Source organism: Phodopus roborovskii, unplaced genomic scaffold (assembly GCF_943737965.1).
Source record: "Phodopus roborovskii unplaced genomic scaffold, PHOROB, whole genome shotgun sequence".
Classification (NCBI taxonomy): Eukaryota; Metazoa; Chordata; class Mammalia; order Rodentia; family Cricetidae; genus Phodopus; species Phodopus roborovskii.
Window position 1 is genome coordinate 17,813,765 of NW_026125397.1, and position 22,259 is coordinate 17,836,023.

General features: G+C 42.1%; 1 protein-coding gene across 1 annotated transcript in view; it reads right to left on the reverse strand.

Moving 5' to 3' along the window:
* Slc35f1 (solute carrier family 35 member F1) overlaps window positions 1-22,259 on the reverse strand; it is a 355,956-nt gene that overhangs the window by 26,361 nt on the left and 307,336 nt on the right. Inside the window, exons 4-6 of the mRNA XM_051175520.1 lie at window positions 10,573-10,732; window positions 5,705-5,861; window positions 3,661-3,713 (exon numbers count right to left, since the gene is read on the reverse strand). Coding sequence (XP_051031477.1) covers window positions 3,661-3,713; window positions 5,705-5,861; window positions 10,573-10,732 — 370 coding nt within the window. The remainder of the gene's footprint in view (window positions 1-3,660; window positions 3,714-5,704; window positions 5,862-10,572; window positions 10,733-22,259) is intronic.

Sequence of the window (22,259 nt, forward strand, 5' to 3'; positions counted from 1 at the left end):
TATGGGTGTGTGTGTGTGTACATAGTGTGTGTGTGCGTGCATGGGTGTGTGCGTGTGTGTATGGGTGTGTGTGTGCGCGCGTGTGTGTACATAGTGTGTGTCTGTGCCACAGGAATTTTATCTCTTTTCCTTTGACACCCTACTGAAGTTCTGTCTTCCCTTTGTATGCACTAGACTAAGACGTTTTTATTAATAATTACAAGATAAAAATGACTTCTCAGAATATATGCACCAGGTCAAACATATCAAGAGCACTGAGCTGCCCTGATCTGCTAAGACAATGCAAATTTGTTCTACCACAGGAATCTCAAAGCCTGGTCACGTCACCTCAGAAACGCCAGTGTAAGTTTCACCCTTGTACATTCTGTTGGGTGCCTCTGTGTACAATCTCTCTCTCTCTCTCTCTCTCTCTCTCTCTCTCTCTCTCTCTCTCTCTCTCTCTCTGTGTGTGTGTGTGTGTGTGTGTGTGTGTGTGTGTGTGTGTGTAGATCAAAGGTTAATATCAAGCGTCTTCCCAATCATTCTCCAGTTGCTTTTTTGAGACAGGAAGTCTTGAGGAACTCAGTGTTCCAAGTTTAACTAGACTAGCCGGGCAGTAAGGCCTGGGATCTACTTGTGTCTGCCTCTCCAGTGTTGACATTATAGATGCACTCAACCATGTCATGTCTGGCTTTGTACCTGAGTTCTGCAGATCTGACTTGAGGTCCTCATACTTTTTAGCCATCACACTACCTGCCGAGCCTCCTCCCAGCAACCCTGAAGGCATTCTTAAGGGGTTCCCTGCTCTGTGACCGCATGATCCCATTGCCAGGTGGGGTAACAAGACAGTCATCAGCTATGACATCAAACAACCCACCCCATGCAAGCAAACCCGGAACATTCTTTCCTTCACATTTGACTTTGGCATCAGCTTACATTTGTCCATACGCCCATTAACACAAAATGGCACATGGGATAAAGGGAATATTTGAGTTGTTTACTAGATTTCTGGCTGTGAGCCTAATGTTCCTGTTCCGGGGTAGGGCAGTTGGGCTGTATTGAGTCCTGTGTTTTACTTGAGTGTACTGATTAGATAATCACAAGCAATCTTTCTGCTCAGTGGAGTAAAACAAAGGAATGAAAACAATGGTAACCATTATCATCTTGTTTTTAATCGCTCTATCTTGAAATTAGTCCACACACTGTACAAAAACAATAATCCATTAAAAATAATCTTCATACCCAGAAAATAAAAAGTACTTCTTTTTCTACTTACACTCTCTGCACTGATAACACAGGAGCTGCCCCAGAGATTCTGTGAAGTATATTAGAACGGTAGACAGAGAGGGGTGGGGGAAATTCCTTGACAGATCATGGTGAGTGAAGATTGTCTCTGATTATGTCATCCCTGCCCCTACCTCCCCCGCCTCACATATTACTGGAAACTCATCTTAGGTCCTTGAACATACCAGGCAAGGGCTCTACCTGTAAATTTTATTCCAGCCTCCCTAGACTCTGTTCTCTTCACCAGAGCGGCATGTGATCTTCTCCAGGACACACCCATGAAGGGCAGGGCTCTTGGCTGACCTCCTGAAGCATGGGGGGGGGTGGTGTGGAAGGAAACAGGATGTTGACCTCCCCCAGTGTGTCCCTGATCCTTTGGGACATGAACTTCAGCGGCTGCTCTGCCATTTCTCAGTTACTCAGAAGACAGTGCAGCGTTGTCTCAAGCCCCTGCTACTGTCCCTGCTGCTTCTCTTTGGTCTGACTGTGAGAACAGGGACCGTTTCTTTCGGCTGTAATTCCCTCACCTGCTCATCTAATGCTCAGTAGTTCACTGAATGTCACGTGACTACAAACTAGGCTAGGCAACCAGACCCTGTAGTCAATCAGAGCAAGTTCACAGGGACAGAGGCGACTGTGGCAAAAAGTCTCCAATTCAAGAGAACAAGTGCATCAGAAAGGGGGGAAATGAATATTGGATCCTATACCTAGGCCATTTCGGCTTCGCTTCCTACCAGGAATTAATTTGATGGCCCTGTGATGTGTTCCTTTTCCACAGTCTTCATCATCTTGAGCTGCGGGGGCTGACATCTTAATAGCAATATGAGAGTTCAGGATAAAACTACCTCGTGACGGCACATTTAACTAACACTGAATTATAACAAAGTCTCGGCGGTCGTGCACAGGACATCTCCATAATTAGAGGACAAATTCCTTTTGATTACTGCCATTACCGTCAATATCGAATTAATTTACCCTCACAGACCACGGAGGAGCGCTGTGAAGCATGTCACGTTTGAGCACCCTGGCTTCAGAGTCACACGGGCGCACGTTCGTTCTGTGGTCCCTGCAGCTGCTTTCTTCCTAGCTACTCACTTTCCCTCTTCCCTCGCCACGATCTCTACTGATTTTCACTTAATCATAATATTCCCTGTCCATACTTGAGAAACAAACTAATGCAGGACTCGGAAACAAACACAAGGGTGGGTTAATCCTTGTTTGAAGTCACCGTCTGGTCACAGAAACGTCTGCCACTCGGTCAGCCACCAGGGGGCATAATACTGGTAGTAAACCGGTCCTGGACGCGTATGGGCAAGGAGGGGCGGGGGGGGGGGGAGGATACACCGGTACTGATGTCTTTCCCAATGGAAGGAAAATACAGAAGCTGTCATGTACACCAAAGCTATGTATATTGGAGGTGGGGAGCGCAGCACCTGTGGCCCTCACCCTAATTCACATTTACTCTGCACACATATATCAAGTGCTACCCCACCTGGCCTAAACCAGTGGCTCTCAACCTTCCTAGTGCGGAGACCCTTTAATACAGTTCCTCATGCTGTGACAACCCCAACCATGAAATGTTGCTACTTCATAACTGCAATTCTGCTTCTGCTATGAATTGCAATGTAAATATCTGATATGCGACCCCAAAGGAGTCATGCCCCCCCCCCAGGCTATGAACCGCTGGCCTAAACTCAAGCCATGTTCATTGCCGGTATCAGTTCATTCAAGGCAGACTTTATGAATAAATTAAGGGGTGTTTCCGCCTAGGGCTTATAGAATGATTGCCCGTGGATCTGAAAGCCTTACCCTAAAACTTTTTTTTTTTTTTTTTAGAAGAAAGTGAGTTTAGAAACAGGTAGAATCTACGGTACTCTATGGAGTAGTCGAATACCTGTCTAGTCTTCCCAAGAGTGGTTAGAGATCAATTAACAATTTCCTGAGTGTTCCCTTCTGAAAACGTTCCGAAGAGAGGGGGTGGCCATCACATCGTTTCTTTCCATGTCTTCTGTTACCCCTTTCCCACAGTGCTGCTTTTAGTGATCACGCCAATTCTGTATTCCTCCACTGGAGAAATTTCTCTCACTTCTGTAACACTACTGCCTTGGGCCTTTCTTTTCCAGTTGGTCTTTAACCTAATACCACACTTTAGTGTCTTCCATAAAGCACCCTGACCGTGTTAGCGGCAGAAGCTCTAGCAGGAAGCTAGACGATTCGGGAAGTCCAGTCTCTTATTGCGTGAAGGGCTTCCCAACATGGCAAGGCAATTTAATGTTCTTTTGTCCCGTCATTGTAGATCCCTCCTTGTCTGCCCCATCCATCCCTTCTTACACAACTTTTCAAACGCATTTCTCAGACTTACTCACAAAAACACAATCTTGAAAAGCAGATCCCTACCTATTTGCCAATCCCAGGGCACCTTCAGCAACTCCTTGTGTTCCATGATGGCTCTGTGAAGTCAAAGGGAATGAGCAAGAGGATCACACACATTGCTTCCTTTTGCGTCTTTTACCGTATTGACATCAACATTAACGCAACCTATTGAACTTCAAAAATAAATTGGCCTCTGCAGAGGCAGCCTGTCATCTCCTCCTGAAAGGTCTTGCTAGGTGTGGCCAGCAGCAATGACGGTCTGGTGGAGTTTAAATCGTACTATCCTCAACCAAACGGGTTTCTAGGGTTTAGTTTCTTTTTGTTCATATGATTTGGGGGAAGAAAATGGCAAAGTTCAGAAAACTCTATGTTTACAGGCTTCATTTCTTCATTGAACATTCAATAGAGTAGTGATTCTCAGAGTTACATGTATCTGGCAGACATCTGGAGAGTTAAGCCACTGTCTCTGGAGCCTCCTCTGTAGACCTTTAGATTCGGGTGAACTTGGAGGGGCTCAGGGAGGCACTTAGCTGATGACTAGTTCTCTATGATGACAGTGTGGCTGGTCCAGGGACTGAACTGGAGCAGGAGGTGAGGATGGCATCATTTCAATAACTCTACCAGCAAGGGTTTGGGCCTAGTGCAATCTGATTCACCAAACAAAGACCTTATTTTGACAGTAGTAACCCTCCCCCTAGCTTCATTAACCATAACAGACCATAACCAAGCAAAAGAGCAGGAGATCTCTGGATGTATATTTTGGATGCAAGAATACTAATAATATATAAAATGAACCACTCATCTATAAAATATCAGACATGAGTAATTTACCTAAACATTCCTCCCCCTCACCCCCGTCCCCTGCACAAAGATCAATCGGCAAATTTAGGAGCTCTAAAATGCCATTACACTTTCAAAATGAACCTCAAACAAATCCTCAGTTTCCCCATTTCTGTGTGCCTCCTAGAGAGTTTGCAGTCTTTCGGGACACACAGGCTTTGAGGAATGTGCTGGGAACAACCTATATACACAATGTTTCAGATGATGCCAAAAGGTTTTCCTCAAGTAATTTCGGACAACAAACCTATACAATTACAAAGGGTTTGTTTTGTAGAAAGAAATTTCATGCAATAGCAATTGCTTATTTGGTGAAACTAGACTACTCAAATGAACTGAAATGTGTGTTCTTCACTGGTAGGAGATGGTGCTTCATTTACAACAAACTTTGAGGGACCAGATAGCATATTAAGGAGTGAGTTTTGCTCCAGTTTTGGAATTATTGACAAACTGGTGCATTTTGCTTTTTGGTATTTAAATGTTCCATGCATTTGTGGTACATTTCAATGTTCTGCCTCTATCTTTTTAAGCAAAAGAGAATGCTAAATTCTGGTATGTGAATTTGAAATGTGGTTCATTCTTCAAACACATATGCAACAAAGAATACCAATAAAGGTCAATTTTATTTTTAAGTGTTTTTCATTTTATTTTATGTATATGAGTATTTTGCCTGCATGTCTGTCTCTGTACCACATGCATGCCTGATATCCAAGGGGACCAGTAGAGGGCATCAGACATACTGGGACTGGAGTTACAGATGGTTGTGCACCTTCATATGGATGCTGAGACTAGAAGCTGGGTCCTCTGGAAGAGCAGCCAGTGGTTTTAACTACCGAGTCATCTCTCCACAAAAAGGCAGTTTTAAAGTAGACATTCCTTAACAGTTGTCACTAATAAACAAAACCTACCCCGCTTTGAAGTGCATCAAATCATGACATTTGTGCTTTGCTGATACTATCTTTGTGAATTATATCCCACTCACTGGTAGAATGGGTGCACTTCTAATTCTTCAAAATCATCTCCAGAATCAATTACATGTTTTATAATAATTTATAATACACTTACTTAGTTGGGAAATAATTTGCTAATGAGGATATAGTTTGTACATTGAATAAGATCTTTGTGCAGCAGGTTGATGATTGCTTTTCTGCCTTGGTTTTTGCACTCCAAGGGTAAAACTGGAAAAATGAAATCCACTTCTTATAGTCTTCATGTTCTTGTTTTTACTTACAATTGAATTCCACTGAAAAATGCACCAAAGAGACCAATCATTCCTAGAAACTCCACTCGGCTCAGAGTTCGGATGATGGATTCTTCCCAGACGTTAGAGATACCGTACAGTGTGGCTCCTCCCAAGACCAGGAGGTCCCCTGCCAGCTTATTGTCCCCTAGGAAACAAAGAAAGCAGAGGGAATCTCAGGGAAATCTCCCTAACAAGAATCTGGTACCAGAGAACCGAGATTCTCTTGTCTATTTTCTTCTGATACTTTTATAAGAAGCCCAGAAAATTCCAACTGGAATCAAGTAAAGGTTTTTAAAAATATGTTTTTTGACATGCTGGGATATAAAAAGCTTCCTATCTTAGTGGAACTGGAAATTTTCCTGACAAATGAAGTTTTCTTCAGCTTAATTCTCTAGGGATGTGTCTGCAAATACAAGCTAATATGTACATGTATTATTGTTGTTTAAAGGGCATATCCAGATGTTTTGTGAGTTTGTCATAAGCCCAAAAAAGTCAATTTTCAGCTCTTCAATGCATAGAGAGAAAGCATAACAGCAGTCAATACTCTTTTTGACCATTGGCAAAATGTATACATACGTAGACAAGGGGACTGACAGGATTTGTGAGATTTAATAAATTCCTTATCCTACATTTAAGCAAACTCTTCCCACTTCAGATAGTGTGGATGGAAGCCCTGGAAAGGGGATGAAAATGAGCAGTAGCAGCAGTCTCACTGGTGGACTCTCTCGCGCTCTCTCTCTCTCTCTCTCTCTCTCTCTCTCTCTCTCTCTCTCTCTCTCTCTCTGGTGTCTTCTGGCTCCGTGCATTAGGTACCAGGTAGTTGTCAGCTCTGCAGACATACAGTTTGCGGCAGAAGTGAAGGATGGCAAGAGTGTCCACTACAACAGCGCCCTTAAGGAAGAGACCCACCTTTGGAATCTGTGAATTCTGAGATTTTCTGAACGACTTTAAAAATGTGGAAGAAGGCAGTCGCCATTCTTTGGAGAGCATAGAACTTTGTCTAGGTAGAGGGTTGCCATGACTCGAAACAGGGCTGGGGTTGACTTCTGCATGTGGTCACCTCCGATTATATCTCTATGCTAAACCGCACATTACCCTCGCCTAGGCAACTTCCCACTCATGGTGGGAGGACAGTGGAAGAGACCCTGAAAGACAACAGCTTGCAGGAGTTACTCTCAAGGGGATGAAATTGAGGATGTGATTCTGGGAGGGCTGCGAGACTTCCTTGAGTCTACGAGGAGCAACCATCACTCTTCAGCAGACGAGCAGAAAACTTAATTAGGTCCTGATGAGAAAGCAGGCCTTGGGGAAGATGCCCTGGGCACCTCTGTCAGAGAAATGAAGGTTGCCATAGGAGGGAAATCTTCAGCAACTGACTAATCTCTATGTGTCAGCCACTGACGTATGAAAATCTGTGAACGCGACACAGTTAATATCCCAAATTCTCAAGCACATCATTTAGCCATTTTTTCATTCAGGAAATAGTTCAAACTCTTGTTATGACATGAAGTCATTGTTATGAATATCAATTGTTGTTGTACCAGTTAAATATAGAAGGGCTTCCTAATAGAACTCTTGGTTAATACAATTAATTTTGTATGAATGTATGAAAATGAAGTCACAGGGAAATATTTTAATTAGAGTTAGAGGAACATCCATCTATCTTATAAAAGTCCTGAAAAGTGAACCCTATTTTTTTGGTGACAAGTCTTGTGCAGCTCTTTATCTTTTAATATTTCTTTTTCTCCAAGTGCACACATAGATGTCACATCTCCAGTAGCTAGAGTTCCAGGCAGTTGTAAGATGGCAGATGTGAGTGCTATAAATCAGTCAGGTACTCTGGAAGGGCAACATGTACTCTTAAGGGCAGAGTCCCATCGACTCATTTTTTTTATAGTGATGGGCTGTCCTACAGACTGACCTACTAAACAAAATGCAGCTATCCATGCTTTAAGTCTTCATTCATTTGGTGATAATTTTTCATAATAATATAATTGCATATAACTTCTAATTCAGAAATATCTTCAAAGTTTTCATTAACAAAATATTGCATAGTGTTTATTATGGCCAGTAATTCTATTCACCAGGTTTAAGTTACTTGAAAGTAGATGTATGTGCATATAGCATGGGCTACCATTTTAGATTTTAATATTCCTGAAAGCCCACTTGTGAAGGCTTGGTTCCCAGCATATGGTGCTGTTGACAAGGAGTGACCAGGAGGTAGAACTGAAGACAGAAGTTGTCTTCTGGCCCTAAAGAGGATATTGACACCCAGTCCATCCCTCTTAGTCTCTTTCTGTTTCTTGCTTGTCTTGAACAGAACAGTTTCCCTCTGCTGTATGCTTCCACCACGATGTACTGTGCTACACCATTCTAAATTCTGAGAGTGTGGAAATTAATTATCTGACTGGAAATGTCTTAACCTCTCATATGCCAATGTTTTGAATGTTGGTAATTTTCCACTTAGGTAGAGCTGAGTAAATCATATCTGTCATGAACTACAGGGTCTTCCTTTATATTATTTTATTTATCTTACATGTTATTATTTGCAAGAATAAAATAGCATATAGAAAATGTTCATCATACTATGTCTCACTACTTATTCATAAGTGATGTTTTTAAAGGACTAATCTTCATTCTATTTGAATAACTCTCTGTCTCTATGGGTGGGACATTTTTTACTCTATATTGTTCATGGTTTCTAATCAACCCTTTCATAATTATTTTTCAAGAATTGGTTTTCCATATTATATCTTTGTTTAATCACCAGAAACATCTTTTTAAGATAGATATTTGTTCTGGGTGGCACAAGAGAAGGTTATCTAAAAATCATGAATTGTCACTAATTCAAGAATGAGTTTTACTTTTTAGAGTATTGGAAGATTGCTAGTTCTTTTGAAGGAAATGTACCCAATGCTTTAAATATATTCAAGTTTTAAATATACAACTGTCTTGTTTTCATGGGACTCCATGCTAAATTTAAAGTCTCACATCTGAGCAATACTCCATCCTGACCAATCCAGGATAGTCTTTACTCGAATTGACTGTTTTAAAGCACCTTCATATTTCCCCAAAAAAGTGTAATTATAGAAAAATAAGAATTGAGTTGAATAGAAAAATAACTGTAAAGATTTTCCATCTGGGTCACACAATTTACCTTGATTTCTGAGGATTAAACGTGAGGATTCTTTTCAGCATTATTAGGATAAAATGAGGTAATGTACAAGAAAGTATCTGGCAACAAGAGCATGGCATATTCAGCAAAAATGTCACTTCACTTTTATTTGATTCTGTTGAGCTGTCTGGTTCGTTAAAAGTATTTTCTTTTCCTTGAAATAAATATAAAGTTATAGCTAACAATAAAATATTGTCTTGGGTAACTAACATCATCACAAATAACCTAAATGATCCAATAAATATAGTAGACAAAGGCTTTTTTAGGAGAAGCAATATTTTATCATAGGGCATGATTTTAATTCTTTGTCTTCATCTTATAGCTTTCATCCTTAGTATTTACAACCACAAGTTAGAAAAGTAGAGGTCATAGTGATAAATCTCTGGGGCTTTCCTGAACCATGTTTATACACTCCACCATTTCTAATACTCCCACAATCTACTAGATATCTCCCACCACTCACATCAGCAAAGGCATGGATGGTCTTTCAGAGAGGCCTGTGATGCAAATGGGATGCTAAATGGCAAAAAAGAGAGTTTACTTATTAGGTCCAATGTTTTAATTGACCAACTTGGAAAAGAAATTTACTTTAGAAGAACTTCGTGGTGCAGGAAGTTCTTATGGTGGGTGACTAACTGTGCCCGTGATAGGCACTCCATGGGCATCAAAGTGAGGTCTCTCATGGCAGGAGCTTGGGTGCATTCCTTTGACCCCTGTCTGCAGTAGATGAACATGATGTGCAAGTTTCATCAGCACCATTATTTCAAGCACTTCATTCTGGGCCTGGACCTTTTTTTTGTATGAAATTCCTGATACTTTTTGAGAAGGTTCCTCCACCAGTCTTAAATCTGGGAGGAATTCCTGGTGTGCTGAAATGAGAACAATTAACTATAATGAGGCCAAAGTAATTGTGAGTGGGCTAAAATCTGTCAAAATCTTAAGTTCAGAGCAAACAGGGTTTAAGCAATACATATAAAAAATGAAGTCAGACATTCTCTCTTCCCCTGAAAAGCTCTTGATATGATTATAAGAATTTATACGAGTTGAATGATTTATTGAAGTTCTTGTGAGTCTCCAAAATATTACAGAAAGGTCTGGTGATCTTGGCTGATTAATGCAGTCGAACCCACTGTACTGTAAAGGTAGAAACAAGTTGGACAATTTTAGCAATAATGCATACAAACTTTAAAATTCTATTGATTCCAAAGGTAATGTGTGTTTTAAAATATCTCCTGTAATAGCTGATATTTCTACCAAACTTACAGAGATTTTACAGTATTTTACAGAGATAAAGCAGAGTAGTCAATGAGCCCCTGAATTTCACATGTGGGCTGCCCTTAAGGCATTGATCCACATGTGTGGGCACCATTTCACTAGCACAGAGCACGCTCTACAGAGATAAGATTTAATTCTGTTAACACGGGAGCATTGCATGTCACAAAAGGCAATGCTGTGAGCCTCAAGCAGATCCACAGGAAGAGCACTGACTGCATCACTTCAGTATGTTTTAGCCATGTCTGCATTTCAATTACAAGTGACTGCTAAGGAAAGGCTCTCGAATGAACTCTGCCACAGGAAGAACCCAGTTCCTAGGAGTCCTGTGTCCAACCACAGACATACTAGGTCTCCCTGAGATCCCCATCACAGAGGTAAGTGACCCGATGGCCACCCTGACACTCACCTGCTCCCTGGTGCCTTCCCACAAGCACATCAGCTCCCACCATGCAGCCCATCCCCAGGATGCAGACCACGATGCCGATGAAATGCACAGCCTTGTACCGGATCAGCAGGAAGAACCAGGAGAGTAAAATCACCACCGGGATCACAAAACAGTCCAGGAGCTATTGGGGCATCAAGGGAAACAACAGCAGGAGGTTCAGGGATGCTAGGACACAGAACAAAGTCCCACTCTGCTAGAAAGTCCTTCCCAGAACAGAGTATGGCGAGCTAAAGCAGAGGCAGTTCAGACTCGCGCAGACCCCCACACAAGACAGCTTTGTTACAAACATCCCCGGAGACTTGAAGAAAGGGAAGATGGCAAATGGATGAGGCTGGAGGGGCTGAAGGTTTTCCTGCCCTCTTCCGTGTCCAGCCAGTTTCACTGCGAGTCTTCTGAGCCGTGAAAACATTCCCTGGAACACCTGGGCCGTGGGAAGGACAGCTTGAGCCATTTTACACTGTCTGTCCCCCCACTCTAGGAGTATACAGTCAGAGAGGTCTTACAAGGTTTTGTAAATTCATAGAACCTAGAAAATGTGTCCTTACTTTTTCTCAGCAATTATCTCCCTTCTAATACTGGAAAGGCTTTATTCTAATAATTGTTGTTTCACTTCTAATGTCACCATACATATTAGTGAGACAAATAGCGTGACGAGAATCCCTGAGAGCTGGTGTGTTTGCCTTTGGTGAGGTAAAGAGAGAGCATGGCGATCTGAGAGGAATGAGAGGGATCCTGTGCTGAGAATCAGAGCCTTTGCTCTGAGGCCTTGAGCTGCCACACACTTGGGAGGCCTCTATTTCATACTAGGAAGAAAATGACCCCATCTTCCCTCCCCGGTGATCAGTGCAAAACTCAGAGTTAACGCGTCGGGAAGCATTTTTGTAGTTGGGTATAGTGGATCACACCTGTCATCCAAGGGCAGGGGAAACCGAGGCAGGCCCATCATTGAGTGTGAGGTCAACCTGAGCTACACAGTGAGACCATGTCTGAAAAACAGAGGGAAGGGCTAAAGATGTGGCTCGACCTGTTGCTTGCCCAGCATACACAAAGCCCTGGGTTCAAGCTGCAGCACACCGTGAAACAGGTCCATGGTACTGTGTGCTTCTGAGCCCAGAGGAAGCAAGGCCAGAAGTTCAAGGTCACGCTTAGATACACCCTGCGCTGGAGGTTCTTTCTCAACAACAAAATCAGTTTAATAAAAGGATATATTAAAAACTGACGTAAAAACAAGGTATTTTAAAATAAGATTCCCCCCCCCCCAAGATGTTTTAGAAGCCTCCAAATGCTTTAGCTTCCCATGCCTGGATCTGTCCCTGTCACTTTGGTAAATCTTCTGAAAATGGCTGTCCAACCTTGGGTGTCTGCACTAGCCAAACCAATGTCTCACAGGAAGGGAAGGGAAGATTTGTGATTTGCCACCCTGCTTTCACTAACCCGTGCTAGGCTCCTAAGCACCCGACTTTCATCCTGCGGCTGCCAGCACAGCGCAGGACAGGGAGGGGTCTCTGATGCTCCCCACTCCCATTGCCCAGCTCCACCTGATCAGCACAGCCTGACCCATCACTTGTAAAAGTCTTCCATCCATACTCATGCCACCCTGTGCCGCTTGTAGCATCAAGACTGAGCTGGCCTCCTTTACTACTGGGGACAAGCCCTGCCGCTAGCCCCAGAGCCTTCACTCCTGGAGGCCACCTCTGCTTCTGAAATGGTTCGCTCTAATTCTTGAGCTTCCTGCCTCCCTTCTCTTTAGGTATGTAATGTATGTTACCTCTTCAAGAGAGCCTCCTGGAGCTGAAGATGAAGTCGGGTCCCATTTGGCAGTTTTCTTGCACATTTTTCTCCTTCAGAGTGCCCATAGCAACCCTACTTAACCAATACATCATTTTTGGCATAATGTTCCTACTGATTCACTTGCCCGTTTCCAGCATGCAGAATGCCGCTGGGCTCATGAGAAGTACCCAGTAACAGTCACTAAACAAGAACACACAGGTTTCTAATGATCTGGAGCATCAAAAATCCAGCCTCTGAGGCCAGTAAATTCTAGAAAAGAGTTGGGTATCCACATGGTATCTCTAAATGTCAGCCTGGTCACCTGGCAGCATAAGCAGCACCCTGAATCCCTGCTCTCCCGAAAATGTTTGTGATGTGAACAAATCCTCATGTATCTCTATGGATTGGACTTCTCTGCTGCCAAGTGACAAAGGCATTCAGTCATTTCCGGGATTGCTGAAAGATGACAGTCTCAGCAAAGAATCACCATGTGAATGTCATGCCAAAGGTACTGTGAGGACTGGGGACTGGTCTCAGGACCATAGCACTCCTGGTGGGACTCTGTATAGGCAGCGGCAGTCGGTGGGATTGCTTTTGAGAAGCCCAGAGTTGCTCCCTGCACAGTTAAATTAATGATGTAAGTTAATGACCTATCTGATGCGATTATATGCACCATGTTAGATTTTACAACTGGCTTCAGATGCCGTGTAATGAAATTTGAGTTTGTCAGTGAAAACTGTTCACTACACATAATACAGCCATTGTCCCATTTTACAAATTCAAGGTGATTGGATTAAGTTGAAATATTTCACTAGTCCATACAGTAGGGATTGCATCCGGCTGGGAAGACTTTCCACAGAGCTGAAGGTTTCCATTCCTGGATCATTGGGGGCAGACCAGCACATCATCCAGGCTTTAAAAGACCTTTAAAAGGTCTTTTGTGTTTGTTGGTTAATTGGTTGGTTGGTTGGTTCTCAGCATCACTAGAAACAGTAGAGAACTTGGGGCCTGTTGCCTCTCAGTTTGGGTATGAAAACCCTCGTTGATAAGTACTAGGTGGCCCCAAAAATGAAACATGATTAGAAAGAAGAAAATGGACATGTGAATGTCACCAAACCAGGACTCAGGTGCACGCTTGTTCCAGAGGAGTTTGGTGCTCTGTACAGAGTGGGGCTCGGTAAACAGTGCTTGGATGGTACACATCCCTGACTTCCAGAAGGGACGTCAGGGGGAATCCAGTCATTACAGGCATCTGGATTTCGCCTCAATTCTTCATTTTGCAAGACTGTCTCTTCTCTCTGAAAAAAGTTAGCACCCCTGCCCTTGCGTTTCCAGCAGGTGTGGCATATCGCCCAACAGCCTTTCCAGGTAGCATCTTCGCAGTGCTGAATCCGGTTCTTTGAAAGCTGGGCAGTCACAGGTTCCAAGAGAGTGATATGCTAAAGGTCGTACAATTTCTGGTCTCAGCAGTGGTTATGAATAATGATGCTTTTGAACAGTAATTCAGTGGCGATCAATAGCAACCATTAGAGTTGCAGCTGCTGAGTCCTCAACATGGCTTCTGTCATTGAGGGGAGAAGTTGTTGGCAGCCACTATTAGTAATCTGGCCATTAGTTTTTTGCGACTTTTTTGTCGCCTCCACCTTAACTTTTTATAGAAGACTGCTCAGATCATAGAAAGGAGAGATATTATAATAATAGCTGACCACTACTAGACCTGCTGAACAAGAAAATGTGAACAAGCTCACCTTCAATTCTGTTACTAAATGGTTTATAAGAACTCGATTTCAAATGGAATCCTTTTCATATTCCTTACATATTTGGGAGGGATTCGAGTTCATTGTAATCATTTCTCATGCTAAAGCTTGGAGAAGTGCAGGTAACAAGATCACCCCGGCTTTTGCTGGAACTCAGCCAGATGTAAACCAAAATCCTCAAAGATGAAAGACTTGTTTTGTTCCCAGGGTTTCTAAAACCAGTGTTTCTCCATTTTTAAAGATAAGAGGCAAGCTCTAGAGTGAAATAATTTTAAATGGTCAGTAACTGTGGCCAGACATGGGAGGGTTCAATGAGTAATGAAAACTAAATGGCTTTCCACATGATGGTCTTCTCTTCATGCTGAACTAGTTCCTGTGTCCTCCTCAGAAATAACTACCAATGGGGGGATTTTCAGAGAAACTAAATCTAATTCCTTCTGTATGTGCGTGCAGGGGTGGGGGGTTAGCATTCTTTAAACCCATTTCTCTGTTAAAGATGAAATTATAAAAATCTCAACACCAAAAAGATAAATAACCATTATTTTATGACCAAGTTACACTCTGAAAAAATCTCAGAGTATAAAACACTTGGAGCTGAGTATGATGACAAAGTCTGTATCAGAGCACTCAGGAGATAGAGGCGGAATTGGAATTTAGAAAGTGGCGTGAGAAAGACACCGCGCATGTGGAGGGGGGTTTCTTAGGGAAAGGGAAAGGGGAAGGAGACAGGGAGACCAATCTCTGGGGACAGAGAGAGAGACACAGAGAGAGACAGAGAGACAGAGACAGGGACAGAGACAGAGAGGGGGAGAGACAGAGAGACAGAGACACAGAGAGAGACATAGAGAGACACAGAGAGAAACAGAGACAGAGAGACAGAGAGGGGGAGAGACAGAGAGACAGAGAGACAGAGAGAGACACAGAGAGAGACAGAGAGACAGAGACAGGGACAGAGACAGAGAGGGAGAGAGAGACAGAGAGAAAGAGAGACAGAGACAGACAGAAAGACAGAGAGAGACAGAGACAGAGAGAGACAGAGAGACAGAGACAGAGATACAAAGAGACAAAGAGACAGAGATACAGAGAGAGATAGAGACAGACAGAGACAGAGAGACAGAGAGAGACAGAGAGAGAGGTGGGAGGTGGGCAGGGCCCTTTTAAAGAGAACGTAGTGAATGTGCACAGGTGGTGCTCTTAGTGGCTGCAGCTGAGGGCGTATCCTGTCCCACCTCAAGTGCAAGCCAGTAGACATGCCTGAATACCGACAGTGAGTTCCAGGCTAGTCCTGGCACAGAGGAAGATGGATCTCAGAAAACAAAACAATCCAAAGGGGGGGGGACACACCTAAGTGTTATGAAAATTGGTCATTGCTCTTGGGTTTCCATAGCAGCTTCCTTTCTTAGGGATTTAAACTCATTTACTCCCCTTGTATCACACATCCTCACTCCTGACAGGTTTGGGGCCTCTTATCTGACGTTATTGATTGACAGTAGTGCGGACAGGTCCTTCAAAGCCATGGTGACAGCGCTGGGGCCTGGTTCGCCCCTTGCAGTTTTCCACATTTACCGGGGTTTTCTTTGTTTTCATTCACAATTTTTAAAGAGTCCTTTAAAGGAGTAATGGCTGACCTCTCTCTCTCTCTCTCTCTCTCTCTCTCTCTCTCTCTCTCTCTCTCTCTTTCTCATTAATTAAGAAAACTGGAGTTCCAGGAGTAGAGCCAATTAGTGTTAGAAGTGGGCCTAAAATACAAGTTTCTAGACCCTGAGGTCAGAATTCAAGTTAGAGGTCTGTGTTGACATTGCTTTAGGATGATAGTGTGTGTGTGTGTGTGTGTGTGTGTGTGTGTGTGTGGTGTGTGTGTGTGGTGTGTGCGCGCACACATGTGTGTTACAGCAGCATTTCCCTTTCCTCTCTCTGATATCATTTTAATTTCTACCGTGTCTGACTTTCTTGCCACTGTATTTTTGCCTGTGGTCTTTAATCATAGTGGGTTTTATGCCCATGCACATCCCCACACATACACACCATCTGTTCCTTGCAGTATCTCTTCAGGGTGTTCTCTCCGATTGTATGCTCCCTCCACTTGCCTATAGACCACCTCATAATCCACTTCCGATACCCACACTTCTGAGAGCAGCTGCGTGGAAGACAGTGTGGACCTGGCTTCTTGTACAGTCATATAGGAGATACTCGAGGCCCTTGCCATGTAGCCGTTAGCACACTGTAGACCCAGAGCGGTGGTGTGGGGAGAGCAGACAGATGTAGAAGAGCAGGTCTGCTGGCATAGTGGTGCTCGGGCCTTATTTTCGTAGAAGCAGAGCACCAGCTGATCCTTCACCCTGGGAAGCTCCCACAGGAAGCCCTAGCCGCCCCGGAGAACCCCATCCTTCTCCTGCTTCCCAGGTTCTCTCTTGCCGGTGTCCTCCAGCATACCATAGTTCCATTGTGCTTTTCCTCAACCCTACTGCACAGCCATAGTTAGCCTGCCCATGTACCCATGCACACACACGCGGGTCCTATACCTTCACTGTTCTCTGCTGCTCTGATACTGCGTACATTTTCATTTTTCTTACTAAAGAAAGTCCTTGTTTCCTCCATCATTTGTTTCATATCTATTAAGATCTATTTTAGCATCCTCTGGGAACACACGGGTCAGGCCAGCCGTGGAAGCAGGTAGGCAAATGCAGATCTGAATTCACCTCTTCCTTCTCTCCTCCAAACCCGATCCTCCAGGCTCACCCCCAGTTCTGTAGCAGATTATCTGCTGTTCTTTGTCCTCTGTCTCTTCCCTATTTCCAGGATACTAAGTTTATCTTTGCTGAATACTCTGTGGGCCGTCTAGCCCCCCCCACTCTTGGCCCATCCCCACTCCTAAGTACCTAGAAACAAACACATTTTACCCAGTGGCCACACCTATCAGGATCCCAGAATTCCCTACCTGGCACCACACTCTCCTACGAACCAGAGAGGGCACCAGAAACTAAGGAATAAAACACCCACCCAACAAAGATAAGACCAGATATCAGCATCTAGAATTATAAATTCCCCAAACCTAGATGCCTAGATGTCAGCATAAAAACATAATCAATAACAGCCAGGGCAATATGTCTCCACTAGAGCCAAGCAACCCCATGCTAGCAAGTTTTGAGAACTGCAACATAGCCGAGCATAAGGCAAAGACCTTAAAGTAAAGAGGAAATGAATAAATCCCTTAAAGAAATCTAAGAAAACACGAAGCATAGAAGGAAATGAATAAAACAGTTCAAGACCTGGAAAAGGAAATAGAATCATTAAGAAAACCCAATCTGAGGGAAATCTGGAAATGAAAATTTTTAAGAGTTGAGCAGGAACCTTGAAGAAAAGACTCACCAACAGAATACAATAGATGGAAGACAGAATCTTAGGCATTGAAAATACGATAGAAAAAAAATGGATACATCAGTCAAAAAAAAAAAAAACATTAAATCAAAAAAATAGCATAACATCTGGGACACCATGAAAAGACCAAATCCAAGAACAATAGGATTAGACAGTGGAGACTAAAAACAGGTTAAAAAAGAATTTTCATAAAAATATATAAGAAAATTTTCCTAACCTAAGGGAGATGCTGATTAAGGTACAAGAAGCATACAGAACACAAAATAGACTGAACCAGAAAAGAAATTCCCCTTGGCACATAATAATCAAAACACTAAATGTAGAAAACAAAGAGAAGAATTTGAAAGTCTGCAAGGGAAAAAGATAAAGTAATGTATACGGACAGACCAATTAGAATAATGCCTAAAGCAATCCCAAATAATCAAAGAACTGATGGAGCAATCAACATCCCTGACCTCAAATTGTACTTCAGAGCTATGGTAATAAAAACTGGATGGTATTGGCAAAGAAACAGCCATACTGATCAATAGAATTGAATTGAAGATACAGCCATAAATCGACATACCCATGGATACCTAACTTTAGATAAAGGAGCTAGAAATACATACTGAAAAAAGATAACATCTTCAGCAAGTGTTGCTGGTCAAACTGGACAGTTGCATGTGGAAATACCCTTGAACACATGGGTACAGGAAAAGACTTCTGAACAGGATACCATAGCACAGGCACTAATATCAATGATCAATAAATGGGACCTCATGAAACTGAAAAGCTTCCATAAGGCAAAGGGCACTGTCATTCAGACAGAGCAGCTTCCTAGAGAATGCAGAAAGAATTTCACATCCGATAGAGGGCTAATATCCAAAATATACAAAGAACTTGAAAAACTAGATAAACTTGAAAAACTAGATATCAAGAAAATAAGTCACCAAATTTAAAAATATGGTATAGATTTAAACATAAAATTCTCAAAAGAGGAAACAACTGGCCAAGAAACACTTAATGAAATCTTCTATATCCTTAGACATCAGGAAAATGCAAACCAAAACTACTTTGAGATTTTTATCTTACACCAATAAAACCAGTGACAGCTTATTTGGACAAAGGTGTGGAGTAAGGGAACACTAAGGAGTAGGTGGCCCACAGAAAATGAACCCAATGGCATCTTTGGAAGTTTCTTGTTTTTTAAAGAATTCTATCCTATGTTTTATTTATGCCTTTAATTTTATTTTACTTTGTTTATAGTTTTTATTCTCTCTCTTTTTACCTACATGCCCTCTGTGTATATGTGTGACTTCCTGTTTAGTGCTTTTATTCCTAGGGATTCCTAGGGGTGCGAATGAGTGGGCTCTATATCTCTGTTTCTTGTGCCTTCTCTTTTGAAACTTTTCTTTTTGTTTGCTTGTTTTGTCCTACTCTGATGTGTTAGTTTTTTTTTTTTTTTTTTTGCTTTATCTCGTTATATTTTAGCTTATTTTATTGGTATCCCTTAGAAGCCTGCTTGTTTTCTAATGAGAGATGGAAAGTAGGTATATCTGGATGAGAGGGGAGGAACTGGAGAAGCAAAGGAAGCAGAAACCATAATCAAGATATGAGAAAAAAATCCATTTTCAATAAAAGGCAATAAAAGGGGACATACACACACCACACACATGCACACTCACGCACACACACACTCGCACACAGGCACGCACACCTGTTATAAAGACTAGGGCATACTCACTGGTAGAACATTGTTTATTGCATATAGTGCTCAAGTTTGATCCATAGCACTGGGTGGGGGAGAAAATATCTATTTCAGGACCACATGAAGCATTGCTGTCAGAGTATTACATGCCTACATTGCTGAAGATTTATGTTTTCTGAGGTAAACTGATTTTCATTATTCAGTTTTCAAAATTATCTCTTCTTATCTGTTTGGGTTATTTTTTTCTTCTTCCCAGAAGAAATTTACCATCCAATTCTCAAATCTTTATTTCCCTAACTTAAATTATCAGTGATTTCAAAAAAGCGCAGGCAGACAACATTCATTATCTCATTATTAAATATAAAATGAAGTATTTGAGTAAAACTCAATACCTTCTTCCAAAACTGTTACAGAGCTTCAAATGAAATTTTGATTTTGGATATTGGCATTTACTTTAGTTGTTGGAAAATATCAATTGGTTATAAATCATGATTTTAAAAAAAAAGCCTGGTGAAGTCAGATAAACATCACAGAGGGTTTATTCTCGCATGAAACAAATCAGGAAAAAATATAGTTATAAGCAGTTGAGTTAAATGTTATAGTTTAGCTTATTGTTATTTTTTTAATTATGCAATGTCTTGGCAAGTAATCCAGAGTATAAGTCAACATTTTATCTATTTATTACTTCTTTCACTTGTTGAGATTATTATGTAATCATTTCATTTCCCCCTTTCCCTTTCAGCCTTCCAAACCTTCACACAAACTCCTCCTTGCTCTCTCTTTTCAAATTCTTGCCCTTTTAAAAAGTTAACTGCTATTACCTGCATATACATATATATATATACATACATACATACATACATACATACATATATGTATATATATATATATATTCCTAAATACAGTCTGCTCAGTCCGTATAATGTTACTTGTATGTATGTTTTCAGGGTTGGTATTGGATAACCAATATGTGTCCTTTTCCCTGGGAAGATAATTTCTCCCAATCCTAGCAATCCTTAATTGCCTGTAATTCTTTGCACGGGGCTAAGGCCTGTTGGTCTCTCCTGCGACTGAACATATTATTATGTTTATTGATGTCCTTGTTCTGCTCATGCTTAGGCAATCATGTTGGTGAGACTTTGGGATTGTAACTTCTGACATTTCTAGGAGTTACAGTCTCACAGCAAACTCCCTGATCATCTAGCTCTTACCATCTTTCAGCCCCGTCTTCACAGTGTTCCCTGAGCTTAAGATGCTGAACTTAGCTTGTAGATATGTCCACTGGGACTGTGCTCCACAGCTCTACATTTTGATTGACAGTGACTTTCTGTAATGGTATATCTCTACTGCAAAAGAAGTTTCCTTGCTGAGGGATAAGGACAACACTGATCTGTGGAATAATGACAACTATTTAGAACGCAGTTGGGGACTAGTCCTGAGTAGAACCTGGCTAGGTTTCCATGGCAGTCATAATTGCCCTTTGTTGAATGGGCCTTTTGTCCAATCAGAGAGCTGTTGGCTATTGCGAAGGCATGTGCACCACTATTGCACCCTTAGAGTTGTCTTGTCATGCTTGTCATTGCTGTGGTTTGTAGGCATCATAGCTGGGTAGGGTTGCTGGTTGCTTCCTCCTACGGAAGCCTCCATGGTGCCTTCTGGTATTATGGAAGCTAGTCCTCAGAGTGGAGGCTTTTGTGTCAGTTCTAGCTCAGGGACTTCTGGGCTGTGTTTCTGAATTGCATGATATCTTCAGCAATAGGGATTTACCTTCCACTCCTGGGTGGCAACCAAATACAATAGCAATAGCCTGTAAGACAATGTTTTATTTGTAAAAGAATTAAATTTGTAAAAGAAAAGCTAGGAAGCTTGTTCACTTCCTAAATGTAGGAAGTGATTTTTTTCTAAAGAGATCAGATTTCTAATTTAGATTTCATCCAATTCAAAGAATTATTTTAACTCATTAAAAACGATCAGATAATCTTATATCTAGCATATCACTGTATTTTGTATTGTCTGACATATATGCTTTGTAAAATGGATGAAGATGATCAGAAAATCTGAGATTAAGCTGGGAGAGCTGCTCTACAAGTAACAGGCATTCAAGGCAATTCTCTACTCCTAAAGGCTTGCCATGGCTTATTCTTCATCCTTATGGCGATTCCATTCTGGAGAAATGTACACTCGGGGGTACTTGTAAGTACTACTTTCTTTTTTGATATTCAATGCCTACGGCCCAATCACTGACCTCTTCGCTCTAGGATGGGTCTGGTAAAGAGCAGTAGCTTGATCCAGGTGGAATTACCATTTGCAATGTCAAACTGATTGGATGTTGGCAGTCACCGAAAAGACCCTAAGCAAGCAAGGGGAGATCAGGCCACCTGACTAAACTGCAGAAGGCAGTGTTGCCTCCCATCTCCCACTTAACTTCTCAGAAGCTTGCAGGCAGATCCCCTGCGAGAGACACTCATCAGTTCCCAGACCCTATCTCCAGACTCCTTCCATCCAGGGACCATCTCAACCAGTGCACAGAGCCAGCAGCACACGGAAGATTGCCTTCCCTCCTTTATGTTTTAAAGCATTTGAATCCCCGACCACCAGTGAAAAGCCCCCTCTTAGATGTTGATGTGGATTTTGGAGGTGGGTTGGCATAGACCAGGTAGGGAATGGAGAGAGACAGCCCTGGCAGACTTTGGGAGGGGTTGAAACATCCTGGATGGTGGTATTACAGTGAGAACATTGACGTCTTCACATCCCTTCGCCACCATGGTTCAGGTGATATACATGTTCACAGAAAAGTCAGTTTCTTGATCAAAGACCATATTGTACAATATGAGGCATGAAGGTCACCAGAAGAAGAAAATCAGAATCTGAAGAATAAAATGCTAGCCATGTCAATCTTTGTGACGCTATGGCTGCATCTTTGTTCCATGGCACAAATCCTCTGTGCTTTCTAGATTTCCTCAGAGCATATGCCACTCTCAAAATACATAAAGTAGCACGTAACCAAAGTGTAAGAATCTCTCAGGCAGGTAAGCCTTTCTCGGGGGGAGTTGATA